At 34.2% G+C, this 22,821-nt stretch overlaps 2 protein-coding genes across 2 annotated transcripts in view; both read left to right on the forward strand.

Annotated features, from left to right (window-relative positions):
* The window catches only part of LOC148953276 (tyrosine-protein phosphatase Lar-like), a 50,451-nt gene extending 43,543 nt beyond the window's left edge, over window positions 1–6,908 (forward strand). The window contains exon 6 of the mRNA XM_089087916.1: window positions 6,805–6,908. Coding sequence (XP_088944042.1) covers window positions 6,805–6,908 — 104 coding nt within the window. The remainder of the gene's footprint in view (window positions 1–6,804) is intronic.
* A 2,142-nt stretch (window positions 6,909–9,050) lies between these two features.
* Window positions 9,051–22,821, forward strand: part of LOC148953277 (uncharacterized) — a 174,707-nt gene continuing 160,936 nt past the window's right edge. The window contains exon 1 of the mRNA XM_089087600.1: window positions 9,051–9,120. The gene's annotated coding sequence lies outside the window, so the exon portion shown is untranslated. The remainder of the gene's footprint in view (window positions 9,121–22,821) is intronic.

Below are 22,821 nucleotides of genomic sequence, written 5' to 3' on the forward strand. Positions count from 1 at the left end.
CAAGACACACCTATGAGAGACTAAGAAACCTAGCTCTGAAGGGTCTAAATAGCATCACAAACTATAGGTTTCAGCCAACACACACCTACAATAGGCTATGAAGCCTAGATCATAAAAGCTAGAAATAGCAAACTAGCAACCCCAAATTGTAGGTTTAAGACAACACAAACCTAAGAGAGACTACGAAAACTAGCTCTGAAAAGCCAAAATAGCTTACCAATCTATAGGTTTCAGAAAACAAACCTACAAAAGGCTATGAAACATAGCTCCTAAAAGCTAGAAATTGCAAAATACCGACCCCAAATTGTAGGTTTTAGGAAACACACACATAAAAAAGTCTATGAAACCTAGCGCATAAAATCCTTAAACAACACATTACCCACCGCAAATTGTAGCTTTAATACATCACAAACCTATGAGAAACTAAGAAATATATCTCCGAAAAGCCAGAAATAGCAAACAACCCACCCCACAATTTAGGTTTCAGAAAATACAAACCTATGAGATACTAAGAAACATAGCTCTGAAAAGCCCAAATAACTTCTCAAACTAAAGGTTTCTGACAACAAACACCTAAACAAGGCTATGAAACCTCGCTCATAAAAGCAGAAAATAGCAAACTACCCACCCCAAATTGTAGGTTTTAGACAACACAAACCTATGAGATACTAAGAAACCTAGCTCTGAAAAGCCCAAATATCATCACAAACTATAGGTTTCAGACAAAATACATCTACAAAAGGCTATGAAACCTAGCTCATAAAAGCTAAAAATAGCAAACTGCCCACCCCAACTTGTAGGTTTCAGACAACACACACCTATTAGAGACTAAGAAACCTAGCTCTGATAAGCCCAAATAGCATCCCAAACGAAAGGTTTTAGCCAACACACATCTACAAAAGGCTATGAAACCTAGATCATAAAAGCTAAAAATAGAGAACTATCCATCCAAAATTGTAGGTTTTATAAAACACACACCTATGAGAGACTAAGAAACCTAGCTCTGAAAATCCAAAATAGTATCACAAGCAAAAGCGTTTAGACAAAACAAACCTGCAAAATGCTGTGAAACATAGTTAATATAAGCTAGAAATAGAAAAATAGCCACCCCCATTTGTTGGGTTCAGACAACACACACACATATAAGAGGCTATGAAACATAGCTCATAAAAGCTTTAAATAGCAGATTAACCACCCCAAATTGTAGCTTTTATACAACAAACATCTATGAGAGACTAAGAAACCTAGCTCTGAAAAGCCAGAAATAGCAAACCACCCACCCCAAATTGTAGGTTTCAGACAACACACACACTATAGAAGAGACTAAGAAACCTAGCTCTGAAAATGCCTCAAATAGCAAACTACCCACCCCAAACTCTAGGTTTCAGACAAAACACAAATATAACAGGATTTGATAACTATCGCTTATAAGCCTTTATTATAAAACTACCCTCACCAAATTATAGGTTTTATACAACACCCACCTATGAGAGACTAAGAAACCTAGCTCTGAAAAGCCCAAATAGCATCCCAAACTATAGGTATCAGACAACACACACCTACAAAAGGCTATGAAATAGCTCATAAAAGCTAGAAATAGCAAACTACCCACCCCAAATTGTGGTTTCGACAACACACACCTAGAGACTTTTATACAACACACCTATGAGAGACTAAGAAACCTAGCTCTGAAAAGCCAGACATAGCGAACCACCCATCCCAAATTGTAGGTTTCAGACAACACACACCTATGAGATACTAAGAAACCTAGCTCTGAAAAGCTCAAGTAGCATCCAAACTCTAGGTTTCAGACAACACACACCTACAAAAGGCTATGAAACCTAGCTCATAAAAGCCTAAAATAGCCAACTACCCACCCCTAATTGTAGGTTTCAGACAACACACACCTATGAGAGACTAAGAAACCTAGCTCTGAAAAGCCCAAATAGCCTCCCAAACTATAGGTTTCAGACAACACACACTTACAAAAGGCTATGAAACCTAGCTCATAAAAGCTAGAAATAGCAAACTACCCATCCCAAATTGTAGGTTTCAGACAACACACACCTATGAGAGACTAAGAAACCTAGCTCTGAAAAGCCCAAATAGCATCCCAAACTATAAGTTTTAGACAACACACACCTGAAAAAGGCTATGAAACATAGCTCAGAAGAGCTAAAAATAGCAAACTGCCCACACCACAGTGTAGGTTTAATACAACAAACACTCATTAGAGACTAAGAAAAACAGGGGACCTCTCAGCCTTGCCCTTGAGGCAGATCTCATTTATTCCAGACTCTGAGTATTTTTGGTTTTCACTCAAATATTGACCACCACTTCCCCTGCCCTCGGAAAGAGGGGAAGGATGGGCCTCTGAGTCTCGACCTTGAGGTAGATTCCATTAATTTTCGATTCTGAGTATTTTTGGTTTTTAAATTGACAAGACATTGAAGTATTTGCAAATGCTAAACCCTTTTCTTTTTTTTCTCCACCTTAATAGGATCAAATTCGCAAATCATACTACTATATTTTTTGCAATGTTTAGGAAGAGGTGGGGAATCCCCGCTCGTAATTGCTAATCACCTTAACCCTTTTTCTCCATCGTCAAGTTTTTTTTTTAAGAATGTACACGTGAATTCATGACGTACATTCATTGTGCAATCGTCAACAAAAACAGAAAAAAAACCTGCTTTAAATTATATTATTACGATCAAACTCTCAAAACATGCTTGACTACATTATACGTTGCCAAGTTTAAAAAACCTCAACCTTAGCTTCATAGCACCCATTATAGTGTGCCAACTTTTAAAGTATTCACACGTGAGATTCTCACGTAATTCAATGTATTTTTTCATGTATTTTTGTGGGGGTGAATGTACACTTGAAATCTATTCCACTTTTGAGCAAATTCTTTTAGGGTTCTTGTGTAATTCCAATGTACCGTTCATATTGTATACACTTTTGACCATGGGTTTTTCTTGCGCAATTCCAATATATCGTTCGTATCTATTACACTTTTGAGCATATTCTTGTAGGGTTGGATGTAGGGTTTGTATCTATTACACTATTGAGCATAATCTTGTAGGTTTGTATGTATGGTTCGTATCTATTACACTTTTTAGCATATTCTTGTAGGGTTGGATGTAGGGTTCGTATCTATTACACTTTTGAGCATATTCTTGTAGGGTTGTAGGTAGGGTTCGTATCTATTACAATTTTGAGCATAATCTTGTAGGATTGAATGTATGGTTCGTATCTATTACACTTTTGAGCATATTATTGTATGTTTGGATTTAGGGTTCGTATCTATTACATTTTTGAGCATATTCTTGTAGGGTTGTATTTAGGGTTCGTATCTATTACACTTTTGAGCATATTCTTGTAGGATTGAATGTATGGTTCGTATCTATTACACTTTTGAGCATATTCTTGTAGGGTTGAATGTAGGGTTCGTATCTATTACACTTTTGAGCATATTCTTGTAGGGTTCTTGTGTAATTCCTTGTAGGCGTCAGAGTAATTAATACGATACTACTGTTGTAACCTTTCTAGATCGTTTTTTGAGGCAAGAAATGTCAGCCTGCCAATTTTCGGGAATAAGCCCATCATATAGTTGATTTTTTTTTTTTTTTTTTTTTTTTTTTTTTTTTTTTTTTTTTTTTTTTTTTTAGTGAATTGACAAATTAAGATTTTGACCTTCTTTTCAATTATCTCAGCATAACTCTAGTAAATTATATTTTTTTAATTAGTTCGTGGTAACGAACTGCGAGTAAGGAGCAAATCGGCTCAATAGTAACCAAAACTATTAAAAACAGAATTTTTATAACAATAGATACCTCAAAAGAATGAGTTTTTATGCTGATTCCAAATATATAAAGTTCTTTGAGTTTAATCTTACCTATCAAAAGCTATAAGCCAAAATTTGCGCGATTTCCGAAAAGGGGGAAAATACCCTCAAAAAATCCCTCGGGGAAGTATCTTCAAAGCAATTTTAATGAAAATTACACAATTAAACGCAGCATATCAGAGAACCCTATTATAGGGGTTTCAAGCTCCTATATATGAAAATGTACAATTTTGGATTTTGTAAAGATCACGGATGCGTGTTCAATTGTTTTTGTTTGTTTTTTCAGGACTGATCGGATCAAACAAGAAACCCTAGACGACCGGAAGAGGGCTCATTTGATCAGAAATCAAAACTTCTAGTGCCCTTTTCCAGTGACCAAAACATTAGAGGGCAACTAGCCTCCTTTTTTCGCCAAAGACATCCAATCTCAATTTTGAGACAGTTATTGGATTCAGCATAATTGCAAGGTCCAATAATAAGGTCCAATAATTATCACATTTGGGACATTTCAAAGGTCTTTAATGTGATGCGCAAATAAATAGCCACAACACGGCTATTCGTTATAAGGTTAATTGAAATTTACAAGTTATAAAGATCGCAAAATATATTCTTCGAAGAAGTGTCTTAAATTTCACCTTTGTAATTTTCGTAGCCTGCAGGCTCGAATTAGAATTTCACCTTTTACGTTTCAGTTCAATTTCTCGCACGAAAATAAATTGTTATTTGGCTCCTTGCGGAAAAAAAAGAACGACATCAGTAATATTATTCTTTTAGGGGAAATACTGCATCAAACGGTATTTTATTATTGATCAATCCAACATAAGAATATATATGGCATATTTTTTTTCAGAATTAAAGAAGATACAAAATACGTAAAGAAGTAGCATTATTAGATAATACGTAAGATCACATTAGTGTTATATAGGCTATTCAAACTATGCTCTGGCCATATTAAGTTTCCAATTCTATAGCATAAGTGTTAAAATCAATGGAGAACAACCAACGGGTGTTATAACCTATGGTGTAAATACCCTCAAGCAACCCTAGTAGACGCATAAGCAAAACTGAGAGGCTATTACTTTTGTTAATAACCCACACACATATGCTGAAGCAAAATCTCTGTAGATGTAGTTATTAATCCCAAGTATATGTGGATACAATCAAGGGTAAAGCCACAAAGTTAACAAAATAATAGTGCACTTGAAGGTGGATCTAGGGCAAAATCTTGGGTGGGGGGCAATGTAATAAGGGCACCAATAGTTGACCAAATTGACAAGTTTGTTTAAAAAAAGATTAAAAAAAGAAAAAACAAATAATGGCACCAGAAAAATCTTGGAAAGCCCACGGTGCGCCTAGGCTTCCCCTTGGATCCATTCCTGACTGCACGTCCATGTGTCTATTTTTTATTTTTTCAACACAAACACAGAATCTAGATAGAACTATTAAGATAAATACTCAACTTTGCCGAACTTAATAAACTTTCTTGTTCTTAAGGTTTCCCAGATACATATTAAAGCTCAGACAGACCGTATAAGCTTATACAGTCTTCCTCTCCTTCCAAAAAAAAAACAGAGAATATCGTATTATACGAAATAGAACACAACAAGAGATACAATAACTAAGGGACTCTAAGTCTTGACACCAGGATTACAGACGAAACCTTCACAAGCCTCTAGCAGCAAGAAAAGACATTTGCCTAAAAGGTAAAATTCAGCCGAGACGGTTTATTAGGTTATTGAGGCATAACCTAATAAAAACGGATATAAAACTTTTTATATTACAAGCCTGCTTTTCCCGTTGCAAATTTCATAGTTTTGGAGTAGCCAAAAAGTTTGTCATATTTAATAAATTAGAAAGCACTTACACCAAAAAATGGTAAGTAAAACACAGCCATCCAACCGGGTGTTCCAGAAAAAGAAAGACTCTATCCTGGTAGGTTTTCCCCTTTTTCATTGGGAATATGTATTTTTCTTTATATGCCTCATCCATAGGCAGGTTGATTGTATAATATCCATCTAACTTTGTGTCACCGTTCGCAGTTGTTTCCTGTATTGCTTTAGGTTTTACTTTTTCAACACTCTCCTCATATCCTACGTTGCTACACAATTTAATATCATCAATAAGTGATTTTTGAATTGTAGTCTCACTTTGTACACTCCTAATTCTAGTTCTAGTTGGAGAGCATATATTATCGAAACTCAGAAACTTCTGGCCTATCATTGTAGCACTCGAAACGACTTCAACGCACTGCCCAGAAAAACAATTTAAACTAATACTTGATTCATCTACGGATTTTGTCATCCTGATAGATGCACAATGTATAACACAAAAATATAGCAAATAAATTATTCATTTTTCATTTTTGAATTGTTATATTTTGAAGGGATATTATAATAGAATTTTAAACATTGTATCGGACCAGTGCGCTAACTAAGTACTGATTAAATCGCAGATCCTACCTGTTAGGGAAACATTCCGTAGAACAGGTTGGATGTTCTTTTCCAGTCATTGCGCAGGATGTTTCCAGACCTCAAAACTATTATGTTACACCAAGACTCCTTGTTGAGAGACATAAACTCGAGGTAAGCAATTTCCATAGCTTCTGTTCATTAATTTGCCTGAGAGGAACAATTTAATTTAGATCCAGAATTCTTTACTAAAAGTTCTATGCATTACTTTTTGAGTAGTTAAAACACTGTCGCATAGAATCTCTAGATGTGGTCGTAGCGGTTCAAAACAGTAACAGGGGTTTTATTTATTTTGATTGCATATGTTAGGGTAAGAAGGAACCAGAGGGAAATCAGCTCCTTTGAATTTAAAGGGGAAAGGTATTTGCTTCGGCCTAATATGTTCTTTGTTCACTTAGGAGCGTTTTGACGGAAGATGCGTTGTGTAAACATTGCTGACCTATATTTTTTTATTGAACCAGCTGTTAATTTTCAATTACTTCCTTTTAGGGATCTCAATTCTCTTTCACATCAGTGTACCCATCTTTAGACCTCAAGACTTTGAAAAAACAAGATTAAATGTTACTCAGGGTCCAGCTCTCCAAAATCACTAACCTTTGCAAAGAGGTTCTCCGGACTTGAACCGGACGCCCAGTTTGGCCTGTTGTCTGTTTTTTTCTTATATGTGGGAATGGCCAGAGAAATGGTAAATATTCTCACGAAACATTTCAAAAGGAAGTAAGACATTAAGTTTGAAGCTTAAAGTACCATACCCATCCCTGATTTGGTTTGTACAGAAAGGTTCTGATTACGTACCATCATGATTTTATAAATCCATAATGTTAGGATCTAGGGAGGGAATGAAGGTGGATACTTGAGAACCCCTTTTTAGCCCTAGTATGAGCAAAAAAAAGATCTTTTTTAACTGAAACAATTTTAGAAGGAGCATTACTGTTTTTCAGATAGCCATTATGCTTTACAAAAACTAATTTAACCATAAAAGTCATTATTTAAAGAACAAGGACATAATATTTGTCCAAGATATTCGCGACATCTTTTGAGAAAATTGGAGGTACAGATCATCCAAAATGTTAACCTGCCTTTAAAATAAATTCTCTGAGAAGCATGTACATCAGAGCAAATTCAAATTCAAATTCTATGATAGAGGTAAAACAAAGATAATTATGTTTGAAATCCAGTTTAAAAAAAAAACAGTTGAAACAAAGTCTCATAACGAAAAATCAGAAAACATTTTTGTGGAGCTAGTGGTCCGATTTTGTATCAAGAGTCAATGGTTTTCAATTTCCTTGTGTATGGAAAAATCGAAAACCAAGCGACTGAATGCATATAAAAAAAAGTCTGGGTAAGCTTAGTGGCTTGCAGGCTATATACAAAAAAAAAGTTTTGGCAAAGGCATGAGTAAAGAAGGCGAGAAATTTTACAGATGTTTCCAGCTTGTGGCCCAAGGATAACACCTTGCAGCAAAAAGTTTTTTGTGGCCTTTAAGTTTTTTTTGTTGCAATAATTGCTTACGTTAAGAAAATGAGAAGACGCGCCACCTAATTTATACTTTCGGTTGCTGATTTTCAAATGGGAAAGCCCTACTCTACCATAAATATTACTTTATTTTTTGGCATATTACCCAGCTTGTATCGGTTTTTACATTATACTTCATAATTTTTCTACATATTTTTTTTTATAAAATTCGTCTATTTTGCATTTTTTTTTCAAAATTTTTCATATTTTGTGTGTTTAAAAAATTGTTTTCGATAGAATCAGAAATACAGAGATACATTTATATTTTCAAAAGCAAAGGTACTAAATGAGCTCTTTTCCTCGAAGCAATAGTTTGCAGAAAAGCTAACCTTTGCTTTAAACAGTCAGATTTTAGGGGGCAGTAGACGTCGTTACATTTATGGTAATCTGTGTATGCTATTAGAACTGAACAGAAGTTAAAAAAACGAGTTTTTCATATGAAAGTGAAGAGTGAGATTAAAACTTAAAACCAACAAAAATTATTTCTTTTATTAGGGGGACTGTCCCTTCTCAACTGTACTCTCTTAACGCTAAACTTCGAATTTTTAAAAAGACTAAAAACGACTATTCCAGCATAAGGATAACCAGAAGAGAACAAAAAGGAATTTTCACAATATCTCAAGAATACAAAGTGGCTCGTGTGCATTTGCTTTAGACAACACAATTTTCAGTTGAAACGTTTTAAAAGACAATCGGTTACACTTTTGTTGCACTTAGTAAAAAATTTAACGTAAACAGTGAAGAGTTAATGACGAGGCAGTCCCCTTAATATATGCTCTTTACGTGGACTGCGATACTGGGCTGCTTATAATTAAGAATTTTTTTTTGTTTAATTACAATATAAGAGAGTTCCGATATATTCCTGCAAACACTTAATAGCTAGAGCTCTGTTGGTCAACAATAAGAACAGAAATAGAATTATTATATGACTTCCTTTCTGCTCGTCATATCTGTTAATAAGCGTTCGCTTTCGAATTCACTGGGTCTTTTTTGTCGGTCGAAGAAGATGTGGTGTGAAGTTTTATTTTTTAAGGTGGGTTTGAATAAAAATAAAATTAATGAATAAAAAAAAAAATGTGTTTTGAAAAAAGCTTCTTGACTTTAATATACAGAAAGAAAGAACAGAGATAAAATGTGACGAGTCAAATGGGAAGAAAAAGTGACACTGAAAATTGTAAGGTGGAATAAATTAGTATCTTTTATTTTAGAATTGGCACTACTCCTTATGTAAATATACAAGTATGAAAAAAAACTTCAGAATCGAACAGAAATATCAGCTACAAACCTAAGGTAGGATTTTTGTTATGTAAAGTGAAGTGATGCAATCGGTGAGCTTTGCGGTCTTTCCATGAGAGAGAATAAAGCCTCGAATAATAACAATTAAAGCTACAATATGTTCACGTAACTCTATTGTTTACTCGAGTTACTAGGTAACTGTTGGCTATGTTCATCAACTGTGCCCAATTCTAATGAAAATTTGTTCTAAGACGAGAAAACAAGGCTATGTGTCATTTTAAATCTGAATATTAAAATAAAATAAAATATCCTGAGCACCGACTCTTATTTTTTTCATTCTAATATGTTTAAAACGGTTTACTTATAAAAAGTTATGAGAAAGATCTGATGACTGTGAATCATAGGCAGCACCATAGCGCTGCGTAAGTAAAGAACGATGTTGGCACATTTTTTTTTTTTTTTTTTTTTTTTTTTTTCCATACCAGGGCGATTCGTATCGAAGGATTTGTCGTAGAAACTTCAAAAAGGGCTCATTCAATTGGAAATTGGAATGGCTAGTGCTCTTTCTAATAGTCGAAAGCGATTGGAAGGCAACTAACACCCCTTGTCATACAAACTTCAAAAAAGCCTCATTCGATTGGAAATTCAAAGGGCTAGTTCTCTTTTTAAAAGTCGAAAGTGATTTTAGGGCAACCCCCCTCTCACAATCAACTTTTCCCTAAACACATCCAATCAAAATTATGAGAATGGCATTTTGTTCAACGTAGTTGAAAGTTCTGAAAGTTAGATCTTTGAGGATGACAACCCCCCCCCTCCCCCCCAGACATATCCCTCAGGTAAAGGAATATAAGTTATGCCCTAGGGGTATATAAGGTTTCCATAGAAAGCGTTGTCGTAGAAACTTCAAAAATGGCTAATTAAATTGTAAATTAAAATGGCTAGTGCCCTTTTTAAGAGTCGCAAGTGACTGTAGGGCAACAAACCCCCCTCTCACGCCCACCATTTATCCAAACATATCCAATCAAAATTTTGATATAGCCATTTTGTTCAACGTAGTTGAAAATTCTGAAAATTAGGTCTTTGAGCATGATAACCCCCCTCCCCCACAGCCCTCAGGGTAAGGGTTATAAGTTATGCCAATAGGGAGCTATCAATAGCTCCCTGGTGCATTCGGTGCTGCCATCTAAAATTGCGTCTAACGCCAAGCTTACATAATTTATTCAAGGATTATTGATCGAGTCTAATGGGGTCAAGGTCGATTTATTTGTTGTTATTTCTAGGTGTAATGACTCCAGGGCGAAATTTGCACATGCGCATTAACGGGAAGAGATGTATTGATCGACTCGAGGGGGAAGTGGATTTCTGAGAAATTGATTTGCATAATTGGTGGGGGAATCTATTGATCGAGTCTAACGGGAACAGGATTTCTGAGAATTTGATTACATAATCGACTAGGACAAGAGGGGGAACATTATGGCTTCATTGATCTTTAGGTCTGAGGGATAAACAGTCTTTAGTGACAGAGATAAATTAATATTCTATTTTTAAATATGGCTTCTCAGATCTTTAGGCTTAGCGATAAGTTAATATTCTATCGAAGCCTTAATAGAGTAACCAAGAACACCTTAGAGATGAAGAGATTAACGCGGGAATTTTTTTAATGGGAACTTCAAATGTGACAGCGCAGGAATGCCAAAACAAAAGGAATACGCAGAATTTACGTTTAGGGATTATTTGGGTGAAACCGTTTGAGACATTTTAGAAGATGATTTAGGCGAAACAGTTCGAGACATTTTAGAAGATAATTTAGGCAAAACAGTTTGAGACATTTTAGAAGATGATTTTAGAAGATGATTTAGAAGATGAGTTGGGGTGAAACTCTGTGGTCATTATAATACACAACTTCCATTTGAAAAGTGTTGTGAAGTCCCTTTCCCCAACCCCAAAGGCCCCCGGCCCCCCAAAGGCCCTCCGGGCCCCCAACCCAATGATTAATACTCTTTTTGCGCACTTGAGACACAGAAGGGCCCCCAAATTTCAAAAGGCTTTATTATATCTGTTCAGAACAAGTTCTTTTTTCAATATCCCTCTTAAATCCCATTTTACAAGTTGAAGTACCCATCCTTTTCACCCACAACTTAACATTACAGCTTTTTGAGTGCCCCAACACCAATCAATACTTTTCAAAAGGCATTTCAGAACAAGTTCTTTTCTTAATGTCCCTCCTAAACCCATTTTACAAATTGAAGTAGCCATCCTTTTCACCCAAAACTTTACTTTACAGATTTTTGAATGCCCCAACACCAAGCAATACTTTTCAAAAGGCATTTCAGAACAAATTCCTTTCTTAATGTCCCTCCCAAACCCATTTTACAAGTTGAAGTATCCCATCCTTTTCACCCATAACTTTACTTTACAGCTTTTTGAATGCCCCAACACCAAGCAATACTTTTCAAAGGCATTTCAGAACAATTTCTTTTCTGAATTACCCTCTTAAATCCCATTTTACAAGTTGAAGTACCCATCCTTTTCACCCACAACTTTACTTTACAGCTTTTTGAATGCCCCAACACCAAGCAATACTTTTCAAACGGCATTTCAGAACAATTTCTTTTCTTAATGTCCCTCCTACACCCATTTTACAAGTTGAAGTATCCCTTACTTTTCACCCACAACTTTACTTTACAGCTTTTTGCATGCTTCAACACCAAGCAATACTTTTCAAAGGCATTTCAGAACAAGTTCTTTTCTTAATGTCCCTCCTAAAAAATTTTACAAGTTGAAGTACCCATCCTTTTCACCCACAACTTTACTTTACAGATTTTTGAATGCCCCAACACCAAGCAATACTTTTCAAAAGGCATTTCAGAACAAATTCTTTTCTTAATGTCCCTCCTACACCCATTTTACAAGTTGAAGTATCCCTTACTTTTCACCCACAACTTTACTTTACAGCTTTTTGCATGCTTCAACACCAAGCAATACTTTTCAAAGGTATTTCAGAACAAATTCTTTTCTTAATGTCCCTCCTACACCCATTTTACAAGTTGAAGTATTCCATCCTTTTCACCCACAACTTTAATTTTCAGCTTTTTGAATGCCCCAACACCAAGCAATACTTTTCAAAAGGCATTTCAGAACAAGTTCTTTTCTTAATTTCCCTTTTAAAACCCATTTTACGAGTTCAATTACCCATCGTTTTTAACCACAGCTTTACTTTACAGCTTTTTGAATGCCCTAACACCAAGCAATACTTTTCAAAAGGCATTTCAGAACCAGTTCTTTTATTAATTAACCTCCTAAACCCATTTTAAAAGTTGAAGGACCCATCCTATTCAACCAAAACTTTTCTTTACAGCTTTTTTAATGCTCCAACACCAAGCAATACTTTTCAAAGGCATTTCAGAATAAGTTCTTTTCTTAATGTCCCTCCTAAACCCATTTTACAAGTTCCCATCCTTTTCACCCACAACTTTACTTTACAGCTTTTTGAATGCTCCAACACCAAGCAATACTTTTCAAAAGGCATTTCAGAACAAGTTCTTTTCTTAATGCCCCTCCTAAACCCATTTTACAAGTTGAAGTATCCCATCCTTTTCACCCACAACTTTACTTTACAGCTTTTTGAATGCCCCAACACCAAGCAATACTTTTCAAAACGCATTTCAGAAAAATTTCTTTTCTTAATGTCCCTCTTAAATCACATTTACAAGTTGAAGTATCCCATCATTTTCACCCACAACTTTACTATACAGCTTTTTGAATACCTCAACACCAAGCAATACTTTTCAAAAAGCTTTTCAGAACAAGTTCTTTTCTTAATGTCCCTCCTAAACCCATTTTACAATTTTAAGTTCCCATCCTTTTCACCCACAACTTTACTTTACAGCTTTTTGAATGCTCCAACAGCAAGAAATACTTTTCAAAAGGCATTTCAGAACAATTTCATTTCTTAATGTCCATCCTAAACCCATTTTAAAAGTTGAAGTACCGATCCTTTTCACCCACAACTTTACTATACTGATTTTTGAATGCTCCAACACCAAGCAATACTTTTTAAAAGGCATTTCAGAACATGTTCTTTTCTTAATATCCCTCCTAAACCCATTTTACAAGTTGAAGTACCCATCCTTTTCACCCACAACTTTACTATACAGCTTTTTCAATGCACCAACACCAAGCAATACTTTTCAAAAAGCATTTCAGAACAAGCTATTTTCTTAATGTCCCTCCTAAATCTATTTTATAAGTTGAAGTACCCATCCTTTTCACCCAAAACTTTACTTTACAGCTTTTTGAATGCTCCAACACCAAGCAATACTTTTCAAAAGGCATTTCATAACAAGTCCTTCTCTTAGTATGCCCCATAAACCCCTTTTACTTGCTGACGTACCCATCCTTTTCACCCACAACTTTACTTTACAGCTTTTTGAATGCTCCAACATCAAGCAATACTTTTCAAAAGGCATTTCAGAACAAGTTCTTTTCTTATTGTCCCTCCTAAACCCATTTTACAAGTTGAAGTATCCCATCCTTTTCACCCACATTTTTACTTTACACCTTTTTGAATGCCCCAACACCAAGCAATACTTTTCAAAAAGCATTTCAGAACAAGTTCTTTTCTTAATGTCCCTCTTAAATCACATTTACAAGTTGAAGTATCCCATCATTTTCACCCACAACTTTACTATACAGCTTTTTTGCACACCCCAACGCCAAGCAATACTTTTCAAAAAGCTTTTCAGAACAAGTTCTTTTCTTAATGTCCCTGCTAAACCCATTTTACAAGTTGAAGTACCCATCCTTTTCACCCACAACTTTACTTTACAGCTTTTTGAATGCTCCAACACCAAGAAATACTTTTCAAAAGGAATTTCAGAACAAGTTCTTCTCTTCATGTACCTCCTAAACCCATTTTACAAGTTCAAGTACCCATCCTTTTCATACACAACTTTACTTTACAGCTTTTTGAATGCTCCAACACCAAGCAATACTTTTCAAAAGGCATTTCAGAACAAGTTCTTTTCTTAATTTCCCTCCTAAACCCATTTTACAAGTTAAAGTACCCATCCTTTTCATAACAACTTTACTTTACAGCTTTTTGAATGCCCCAACACCAAGAAATACTTTTCAAAAGGCATTTCGGAACAAGTTCTTTTCTTAATGTCCATCCTAAATCCCATTTTACAAGTTTAAGTACCCATCCTTTTCACCCGAAACTTTACTTTACAGCTTTTTGAATGCCCCAACACCAAGCAATACTTTTCTAAAGGCATTTCAGAACAAGTTCTTTTCTTAATGTCCCTCCTAAAACTATTTTACAAGTTGAAGTACCCATCCTTTTCACCACAACTTTACTTTACAACTTTTTGCACACCACAGCATCAAGCAAGGTTCCACTTCAGTTCAGATTTTTCTCAAAGAGATAAAAAAATTTAAATGCTGTTCCAAATTTTTCATAGTAGATAGAAAAGTTCAAGTTCTCTTCCGAATTTTATTCAAGAACTTACAGTTCAATTCTAATTTCTCCAGAGAAAATAAAAATTTTCCACTTCAGTTCTTAATTTCACAAAGACACAAAGAAATTTAAAGTTCTATTCTAAATTTTTCCATAGAAGATAGAAAAAGCTATACCATAGTTGTTAATATTTTCCCGGAAGATAAAAAGTTCTACTTCAATTTTAAATTTTCTCAACGAAGTGAAGAAAAGATCAAGTTCTAGTCTGAATTTTGTCAATGAAAAAAAAAATTAGTTATTGATCAATTCTATTTTTCCAAATAATATAAAAAGGTTCCACTTCAGTTCAGATTTTTATCAAAGAGATGAAAAAATTTAAAATACTGTTCCAAATTTTTCATAGAAGATAGAAAAGTTCAAGTTCTCTTCTGAATTTTACCAAAGAACACACTTCAATTCTAATTTCTCCAGAAAAAATGAAAATCTTCCACTTCAGGTATTTATTTCACAAGGACACAAAGAAATTTAAAGTTCTATTCTAAATTTTTCCGTAGAAGATAGAAAAATCTATACCATATTTGTGAATATTTTCCCCGGAAGATAAAAAGTTCCACTTCAATTTTAAATTTTATCAACGAAGTGAAGAAAAGTTCAACTTCTCTTCTGAGTTTTCTAAATGAAAAAGAAATTAGTTTTTGATCAATTCTATTTTTCCAAATAAAATAAAAAGGTTCCACTTCGGTTCAGATTTTTACCCAAAGACATAAATTTAAACTTCTCCTCCAATTTTTTTTTAGAAGATAGAAAAAGTTACATATTGATCGTGAATATTTCACTATGAAGATAAGGAGCTCCACTTTGAGTCTAAGATTTTTCCCAAAGACATAAAAAAATTTAAAGTAATATTCTAAATTTTAGCGTTGAAGATAGGAAAAGTTATACTATGATTGTGAATATTTTCCAGGAAGATAAAAAGCTTCATTTTATTTCTAATTTTCTCATTGAAGTGAAGAAAAGTTCAAGCTCTTTTCCTAATTATCCCTATGATAAGAAATAAGTTAAAGATCAATTCTATTTTTTCAAGAAAAAATAAAAATTTTCCACTTCAGTTCAGATTTTTCTCAAAGAGATGGAAAAATTTAAATTACTGTTCCAAATTTTTCATAGAAGATAGAAAAAGTTATACTTTGATCATGAAAAGTTAACTCGATTCTGAATTTTATTAAAGAACTTACAGTTCAGTTCTAATTTCTCCAGAGAAAATAAAAATCTTCCACTTCAGTTCTTAATTTCACAAAGACACAAAGAAATTTAAAGTTCTATTCTATATTTTGCCGTAGAAGATAGGAAAAGTTATACTACTATTATGTTTATTTTCCTATAAAAATGACAAGTGTCATTTTAATTCAAATTTTCACAAATTGAGTTCCAATTTTTCTCAAACAAATGAAAAATTTAAAGTCCTGTTCTGAATCTTTTCCCCAAGAAGAGAAATGGTTCACTTTAAATCTAAGTTTCCATAGCAAAGTGAAGAAAAGTTCAATTTCTCTTCTGAATTTTCTCCATGAAAAAGAAATAAGTTACAGATCAATTTTATTTTTTCCAAGAAAATATAAAAGGTTACACTTCAGTTCTGATTTTTCTCAAAGAGATGAAAAAATTTAAAGATCTGTTCTAAATTTTTCCATATAAGATAGAAAAAGTTATACCTTAGTTGTGAATATTTTCAATGAGGATAAAAAGCTCCACTTTAATTCTAAATTTTCTCAATGAAGTGAAGAAAATGTTCAAGTTCTCTTCCGAATTTTCTTAAAGAAGAGAAAGAGTTAGCTCAATTCTGAAATTTACCAATGAAAATGTAAAAAGGCTTCCACTACAGTTTTTAATTTCTCAAAGACATAAAAAATTTAAAGTTCTGTTCTAAATTTTTCCGTAGAAGATAGGAAAAGTTATACTATGATTGCGATTATTTTCCATTAACATAAAAAGTTTTACTTTGATTCTAAATTATCTTAAATTCAGTTCCTATTTTTCTCAAACAGATGAAACATTTAAAGTTCCATTCCAAATTTTTCGTAGAAGATAGAAAAAAGTTATACTTTGATCGTGAATATTCACCATGAAGATAAAAAGTTCCACTTTAATTCGAAATTTTCTCAATGAAGCGCAAAATTTTCAAGTTCTCCTTTAGTTTTTCCAAGAAAATAAAAAGGTTCCACTTCAGTTCTGGTTTTTCTCAAAGAGATGAAAAATTTATCATGAAAAAAGCTAGGTTAATTTTTTTTACCAAAGCAAGTGCTACCATCCATTTCAATTAACTTCGGTTAGGTTAGGTTAGCCTACGTACGCACGTTTACGTAGGCTAACATAACCTGACTTAATTAAAATGGATGGTTAATTAAAATGGATTCACAATCATAGTATAACTTTTCCTATCTTCAACGCTAAAATTTAGAACATTACTTTAAATTTTTTTTATGTCTATGGGAAAAATCTCAGAATCAAAGTGGAGCTCCTTATCTTCATAGTGAAATATTCACGATCAACGTGTAACTTTTTCTATCTTCTACAAAAAATTTGGAGGAGAAGTTTAAATTTATGTCGTTGGGGAAAAATCTGAACTGAAGTGGAACCTTTTTATATTATTTGGAAAAATAGAAATGATCAATAACTAATTTTTTTTTCATTGAGAAAATTCAGAAGAGAAGTTGAATTTTTCTTCACTTCGTTGAGAAAATTTAAAATTGAAGTAGAACTTTTTATTTTCCGGTGAAAATATTCACAACTATGGTATAGCTTTTTCTATCTTCTACGGAAAAATTTAGAATAGAACTTTAAATTTCTTTATGTCTTTGTGAAATAAAGAACTGAAGTGGAAGATTTTTATTTTCTCTGGAGAAATTAGAATTGAAGTGTGTTCTTTGGTAAAATTCAGAAGAGAACTTGAACTTTTCTATCTTCTATAAAAAATTTGGAAAAGTATTTTAAATTTTTTCATCTCTTTGAGAAAAATCTGAACTGAAGTGGAACCTGTTTATATTATTTGGAAAAATAGAATTGATCAATAGCTAATTTCTTTTTTCATTGAGAAAATTCAGACTAGAACTTGAACTTTTCTTCACTTCATTGAGAAAATTTAAAATTGAAGTAGCACTTTTTATCTTCCGGGAAAATATTCACAACTATGATATAGCTTTTTCTATCTTCTACGGAAAAATTTAGAATAGAACTTTAAATTTCTTTGTGTCTTTGTGAAATTAAGAACTGGAGTGGAAGATTTTTATTTTCTCTGTGAAATTAGAATTGAACTGTAAGTTCTTTAATAAAACACAGAAGAGAACTTGAATTTTTCTATCTTCTATTAAAAATTTGGAACAGTATTTTAAATTTTTTCATCTCTTTGAGAAAAATCTGAACTGAAGTAGAGCCTTGCTTGATGCTGTGGTGTCCAAAAAGTTGTAAAGTAAGGTTGTGGTGAAAAGGATGGGTTCCTTCAACTTGTAAAATGGGTTAGGAGGGACATTAAGAAAAGAACTTGTTCTGAAATGTCTTTTGAAAAGTACTGCTTGGTGTTGTAGCATTCAAAAAGCTGTAAAGGATGGGTACTTCAACTTGTAAAATGGGTTAGGAGGGACATTAAGAAAAGAACTTGTTCTGAAATGTCTTTTGAAAAGTATTGCTTGGTGTTGTAGCATTCAAAAAGCTGTAAAGTAAAGTTGTGGGTGACAAGGATGGGATACTTCAGCTTGTAAAATGGGTTCGGGAGGGACATTAAGAAAGGAACTTGTTCGGAAATGCCTTTTGAAAAGTTTTGCTGTGTGTTGGGGCATTCAAAAAGCTGTAAAGTAAAGTTCTGGGTGAAAAGGATGGGTACTTCAACTTGTAAAATGGGTTTAGGAGGAACATTAAGAAATAAACTTGTTCTGAAATGCCTTTTGAAAAGAATTACTTGGTGTTGGGGCATTCAAAAAGCTGTATAGAAAAGATGTGGGTGAAAAAGATGGGTACTTCAACTTTTAAAATGGGTTTAGGAGGGACATTAAGAAAAGAACTCGTTCTGAAATGCCTTTTGAAAAGTATTGCTAGGTGTTGGGGTATTCAAAAAGCTGTAAAGTAAAGCTGTGGGTGAAAAGGAAGGGTAATTCAGCTTGTAAAATGGGTTTAGGAGGGACATTAAGAATGGAACTTGCTCTGAAATGCCTTTTGAAAAGTATTGCTTGGCGTTGGGGCTTTCAAAAAGCTGTATAGTGAAGTTGTGGGTGAAAACGATGGGTACTTCAACTTGTAAAATGGGATTTAAGAGGGACATTAAGAAAAGATCTTATTCTGAAATGCCGTTTGAAAAGTATTGCTTGGTGTTGGGGCATTCAAAAAGCTGTAAAGTAAAGTTGAGGGTGAAAAGGATGGAATACTTCAACTTGTAAAATGGGTTTAACAGGGACACTAAGAAAACAACTGGTTCTGAAATGCCTTTTGAAAAGTATTGCTTGGTGTTGGAGCATTCAAAAAGCAGTAAATTAAAGTTGTGGATGAAAAGGATGGGTACTTCAACTTGTAAAATGGGATTTAAGAGGGACATTAAGAAAAGAACTTGTTCTGAGATACCATTGAAAAGTATTGCTTAGTGTTGGGGCATTCAAAAAGCTGTAATGTAAAGTTGTGGGTGAAAAGGATGGGTACTTCAACTTGTAAAATGGGTTTAGCAGGGACATTAAGAAAAGAACTCGTTCTGAAATGCCTTTTGAAAAGTATTGCTTGGTGTTGGGGCATTCTAAAAGCTGTATAGTAAAGTTGTGGGTGAAAAGGATAGGTACTTCAACCTGTAAAATGGGTTTAGGAGGGACATTAAGGAAATACCTTGTTCTGAAATGCCTTTGAAAAGTATTGCTTGGTGTTGGAGCATTCAAAAATCTGTAAAGTAAATTTGTGGGTGAAAAGGATGGGATATTTCAATTTGTGAAATGGGGTTTAGCGGGTGCTCAAAGAGAGGGTCGGGCTTTTAAATATCTTCTGAAATGTAGTTCTGGTTGTTGTGATATTCAAAAATCGCTAAATTAAAGTTGTGGGTGGAAGCGAAGGGAACATCAGCTTATAAAAATGGTTTAGGGAGGATAATAAGAATTGAACTTGCTCTGAAATGCCTTTTGAAAAGTATTGCTTGATGTTGGAGCATTCAAAAAGCTGCAAAGTTGTGGGTGAAAAGGATGGGTACTTCAACTTTTGAAATGGGTTTAGCAGGGACATTAAGAAAATAACTTGTTCTGAAATGCCTTTTGAAAAGTATTGCTTGGTGTTGAGGCATTCAAAAAGCTGTATAGTAAGGTTGTGGGTCAAAAGGATGGGATACTTCAACTTGTAAATGTGATTTAAGAGGGACATTAAGAAAAAAATTGTGCTGAAATGCCTTTTGAAAAGTATTGCTTGGTGTTGGGGCATTCAAAAATGTTTAAATTAAAGTTGTGGGTGAAAAGGATGGGATACTTCAACTTGTAAAATGGGTTTAGAAGGGACATTAAGAAAAGAACTTGTTCTGAAATGCCTTTTGCAAAGGATTGCTTGGTGTTGGAGCATTCAAAAAGCTGTAAAGTAAAGTTGTGGGTGAAAAGGATGGGTACTTCAACTTGTAAAATGGGTTTAGGAAGGACATTAAGAAAAGAACTTGTTCTGAAATACCTTTTGAAAAGTATTGCTTGGTGTTGGAGCATTCAAAAAGCTGTAAAGTAAAGTTGTGGGTGAAAAGGATGGGTACTTCAATTTGTAAAATGGGTTTAGGAGGAACATTAAGAAAAAAACTTGTTCTGAAATGTGTTTTGAAAAGTATTGCTTGGCATTGGGGCTTTCAAAAAGCTGTATAGTAAAGTTGTGGGTGAAAACGATTGGTACTTCAACTTGTAAAATGGGATTTAGGAGGGACATTAAGAAAGGAACTTGTGCTGAGATGCCTTTTGGAAAGTATTTCTTGGTTTTGGGGCATTCAAAAAGCTGTAAAGTAAAGTTGTGGGTGAAAAGGATGGAATACTTCAACTTGTAAAATGGGTATAGCAGGGACATTAAGAAAATAACTTGTTCTGAAATGCCTTTTGAAAAGTATTGCTTGGTGTTGGAGCATTCAAAAAGCTGTAAAGTAAAGTTGTGGATGAAAAGGATGGGTACTTCAACTCGTAAAATGGGATTTAAGAGGGAAATTAAGAAAAGAACTTGTTCTGAGATACCATTGAAAAGTATTGCTTGGTGTTGGGGCATTCAAAAAGCTGTATAGTAAAGCTGTGGGTGAAAAGGATGGGTACTTCAACTTGTAAAATGGGTTTAGGAGGTACATTGAGAAAAGAACTTGTTCTGAAATGCCTTTGAAAAGTATTGCTGGGTGTTGGAGCATTCAAAAAGCTGTAATGTAAAATTGTGGGTGAAAAGGATGGGATACTTCAACTTGTAAAATGGGTTTAGGAGGGAGATTAAGAAAAGAACTTTTTCTGAAATGCCTTTTGAAAAGTATTGCTTGGTTTTGGGGCATTCAAAAAGCTTTAAAGTAAAGTTGTGGGTTAAAAGGATGGGTACTTCAACTTTTAAAATGGGTTTAGGAGGAACATTAAGAAAAGAACCTGTTCTGAAATTCCTTTTGAAAAGTACTGCTTGGCGTTGGGGCTTTCAAAAAGCTGTATAGTAAAGTTTTGGGTGAAAACGATGGGTACTTCAACTTGTAAAATGGGATTTAAGAGGGACATTAAGAAAAGAACTTGTTCTGAAATGCCTTTTGAAAAGTATTTCTTGGTGTTGGGGCATTCAAAAAGCTTTAAAGTAAAGTTGTGGGTGAAAAGGATGGAATACTTTAACTTGTAAAATGGGTTTAGGAGGGAAATTAAGAAAAGAACTTGTTCTGAAATGCCTTTGAAAAGTATTGCTTGGTGTTGGAGCATTCAAAAAGCTGTAAAGTAAAGTTGTGGGTGAAAAGTATGGGATACTTCAACTTGTAAAATGGGTTTAGGAGGGACATTAAGTAAAGAATATTTTCTGAAATGCCTTTTGAAAAGTATTGCTTGGTGTTGGGGCATTCAAAAAGCTGTAAAGTAAAGTTGTGGGTGAAAATGATGGGTCCTTCAACTTGTAAAATGGGTTAGGAGGGACATTAAGAAAAGAACTTGTTCTGAAATGTCTTTTGAAAAGTATTGCTTGGTGTTGTAGCATTCAAAAAGCCGTAAAGTAAAGTTGTGGGTGAAAAGGATGGGTACTTCAACTTGTAAAATGGGTTAGGAGGGACATTAAGAAAAGAACTTGTTCTGAAATGTCTTTTGAAAAGTATTGCTTGGTGTTGTAGCATTCAAAAAGCTGTAAAGAAAAGTTGTGGGTGACAAGGTTGGGATACTTCAACTTGTAAAATGGGTTCGGGAGGGACATTAAGAAAGGGACTTGTTCTGAAATGCCTTTTGAAAAGTTTTGCTTGGTGTTGGGGCATTCAAAAAGCTGTAAAGTAAAGTTGTGGGTGAAAAGGATGGGTACTTCAACTTGTAAAATGGGTTTAGGAGGAACATTAAGAAATAAACTTGTTCTGAAATGCCTTTTGAAAAGTATTACTTGGTGTTGGGGCATTCAAAAAGCTGTATAGAAAAGATGTGGGTGAAAAGGATGGGTACTTAAACTTGTAAAATGGGTTTAGCAGGGACATTAAGAATGGAACTTGCTCTGAAATGCCTTTTGAAAAGTATTGCTTGGTGTTGGGGCATTCAAAAAGCTGTAAAGTAAAGTTGTGAGTGAAAAGGATGGAATACTTCAACTTGTAAAATGGGTTTAGCAGGGACAATAAGAAAAGAACTTGTTCTGAAATGCCTTTTGAAAAGTATTGCTTGGGGTTGGAGCATTCAAATAGCTGTAAAGTAAAGTTGTGGGTGAAAAGTATGGGATACTTCAACTTGTAAAATGGGTTTAGGAGGGACATTAAGAAAAGAACGTTTTCTGAAATGCCTTTTGAAAAGTATTGCTTGGTGTTGGGGCATTCAAAAAGCTGTAAAGTAAAGTTGTGGGTGAAAAGGATGGGTACTTCAACTCGTAAAATGGGATTTAAGAGGGAAATTAAGAAAAGAACTTGTTCTAAGATACCATTGAAAAGTATTGCTTGGTGTTGGGGCATTCAAAAAGCTGTATAGTAAATATGTGGGTGAAAAGGATAGGTACTTCAACTTGTAAAATGGGTTTAGGAGGGACATTGAGAAAAGAACTTGTTCTGAAATGCCTTTGAAAAGTATTGCTTGGTGTTGGAGCATTCAAAAAGCTATAAAGTAAAATTGTGGGTGAAAAGGATGGGA

Source organism: Artemia sp. Qi Xiang Cuo, chromosome 4 (assembly GCF_049724085.1).
Source record: "Artemia sp. Qi Xiang Cuo chromosome 4, ASM4972408v1, whole genome shotgun sequence".
NCBI lineage: Eukaryota > Metazoa > Arthropoda > Branchiopoda > Anostraca > Artemiidae > Artemia > Artemia sp. Qi Xiang Cuo.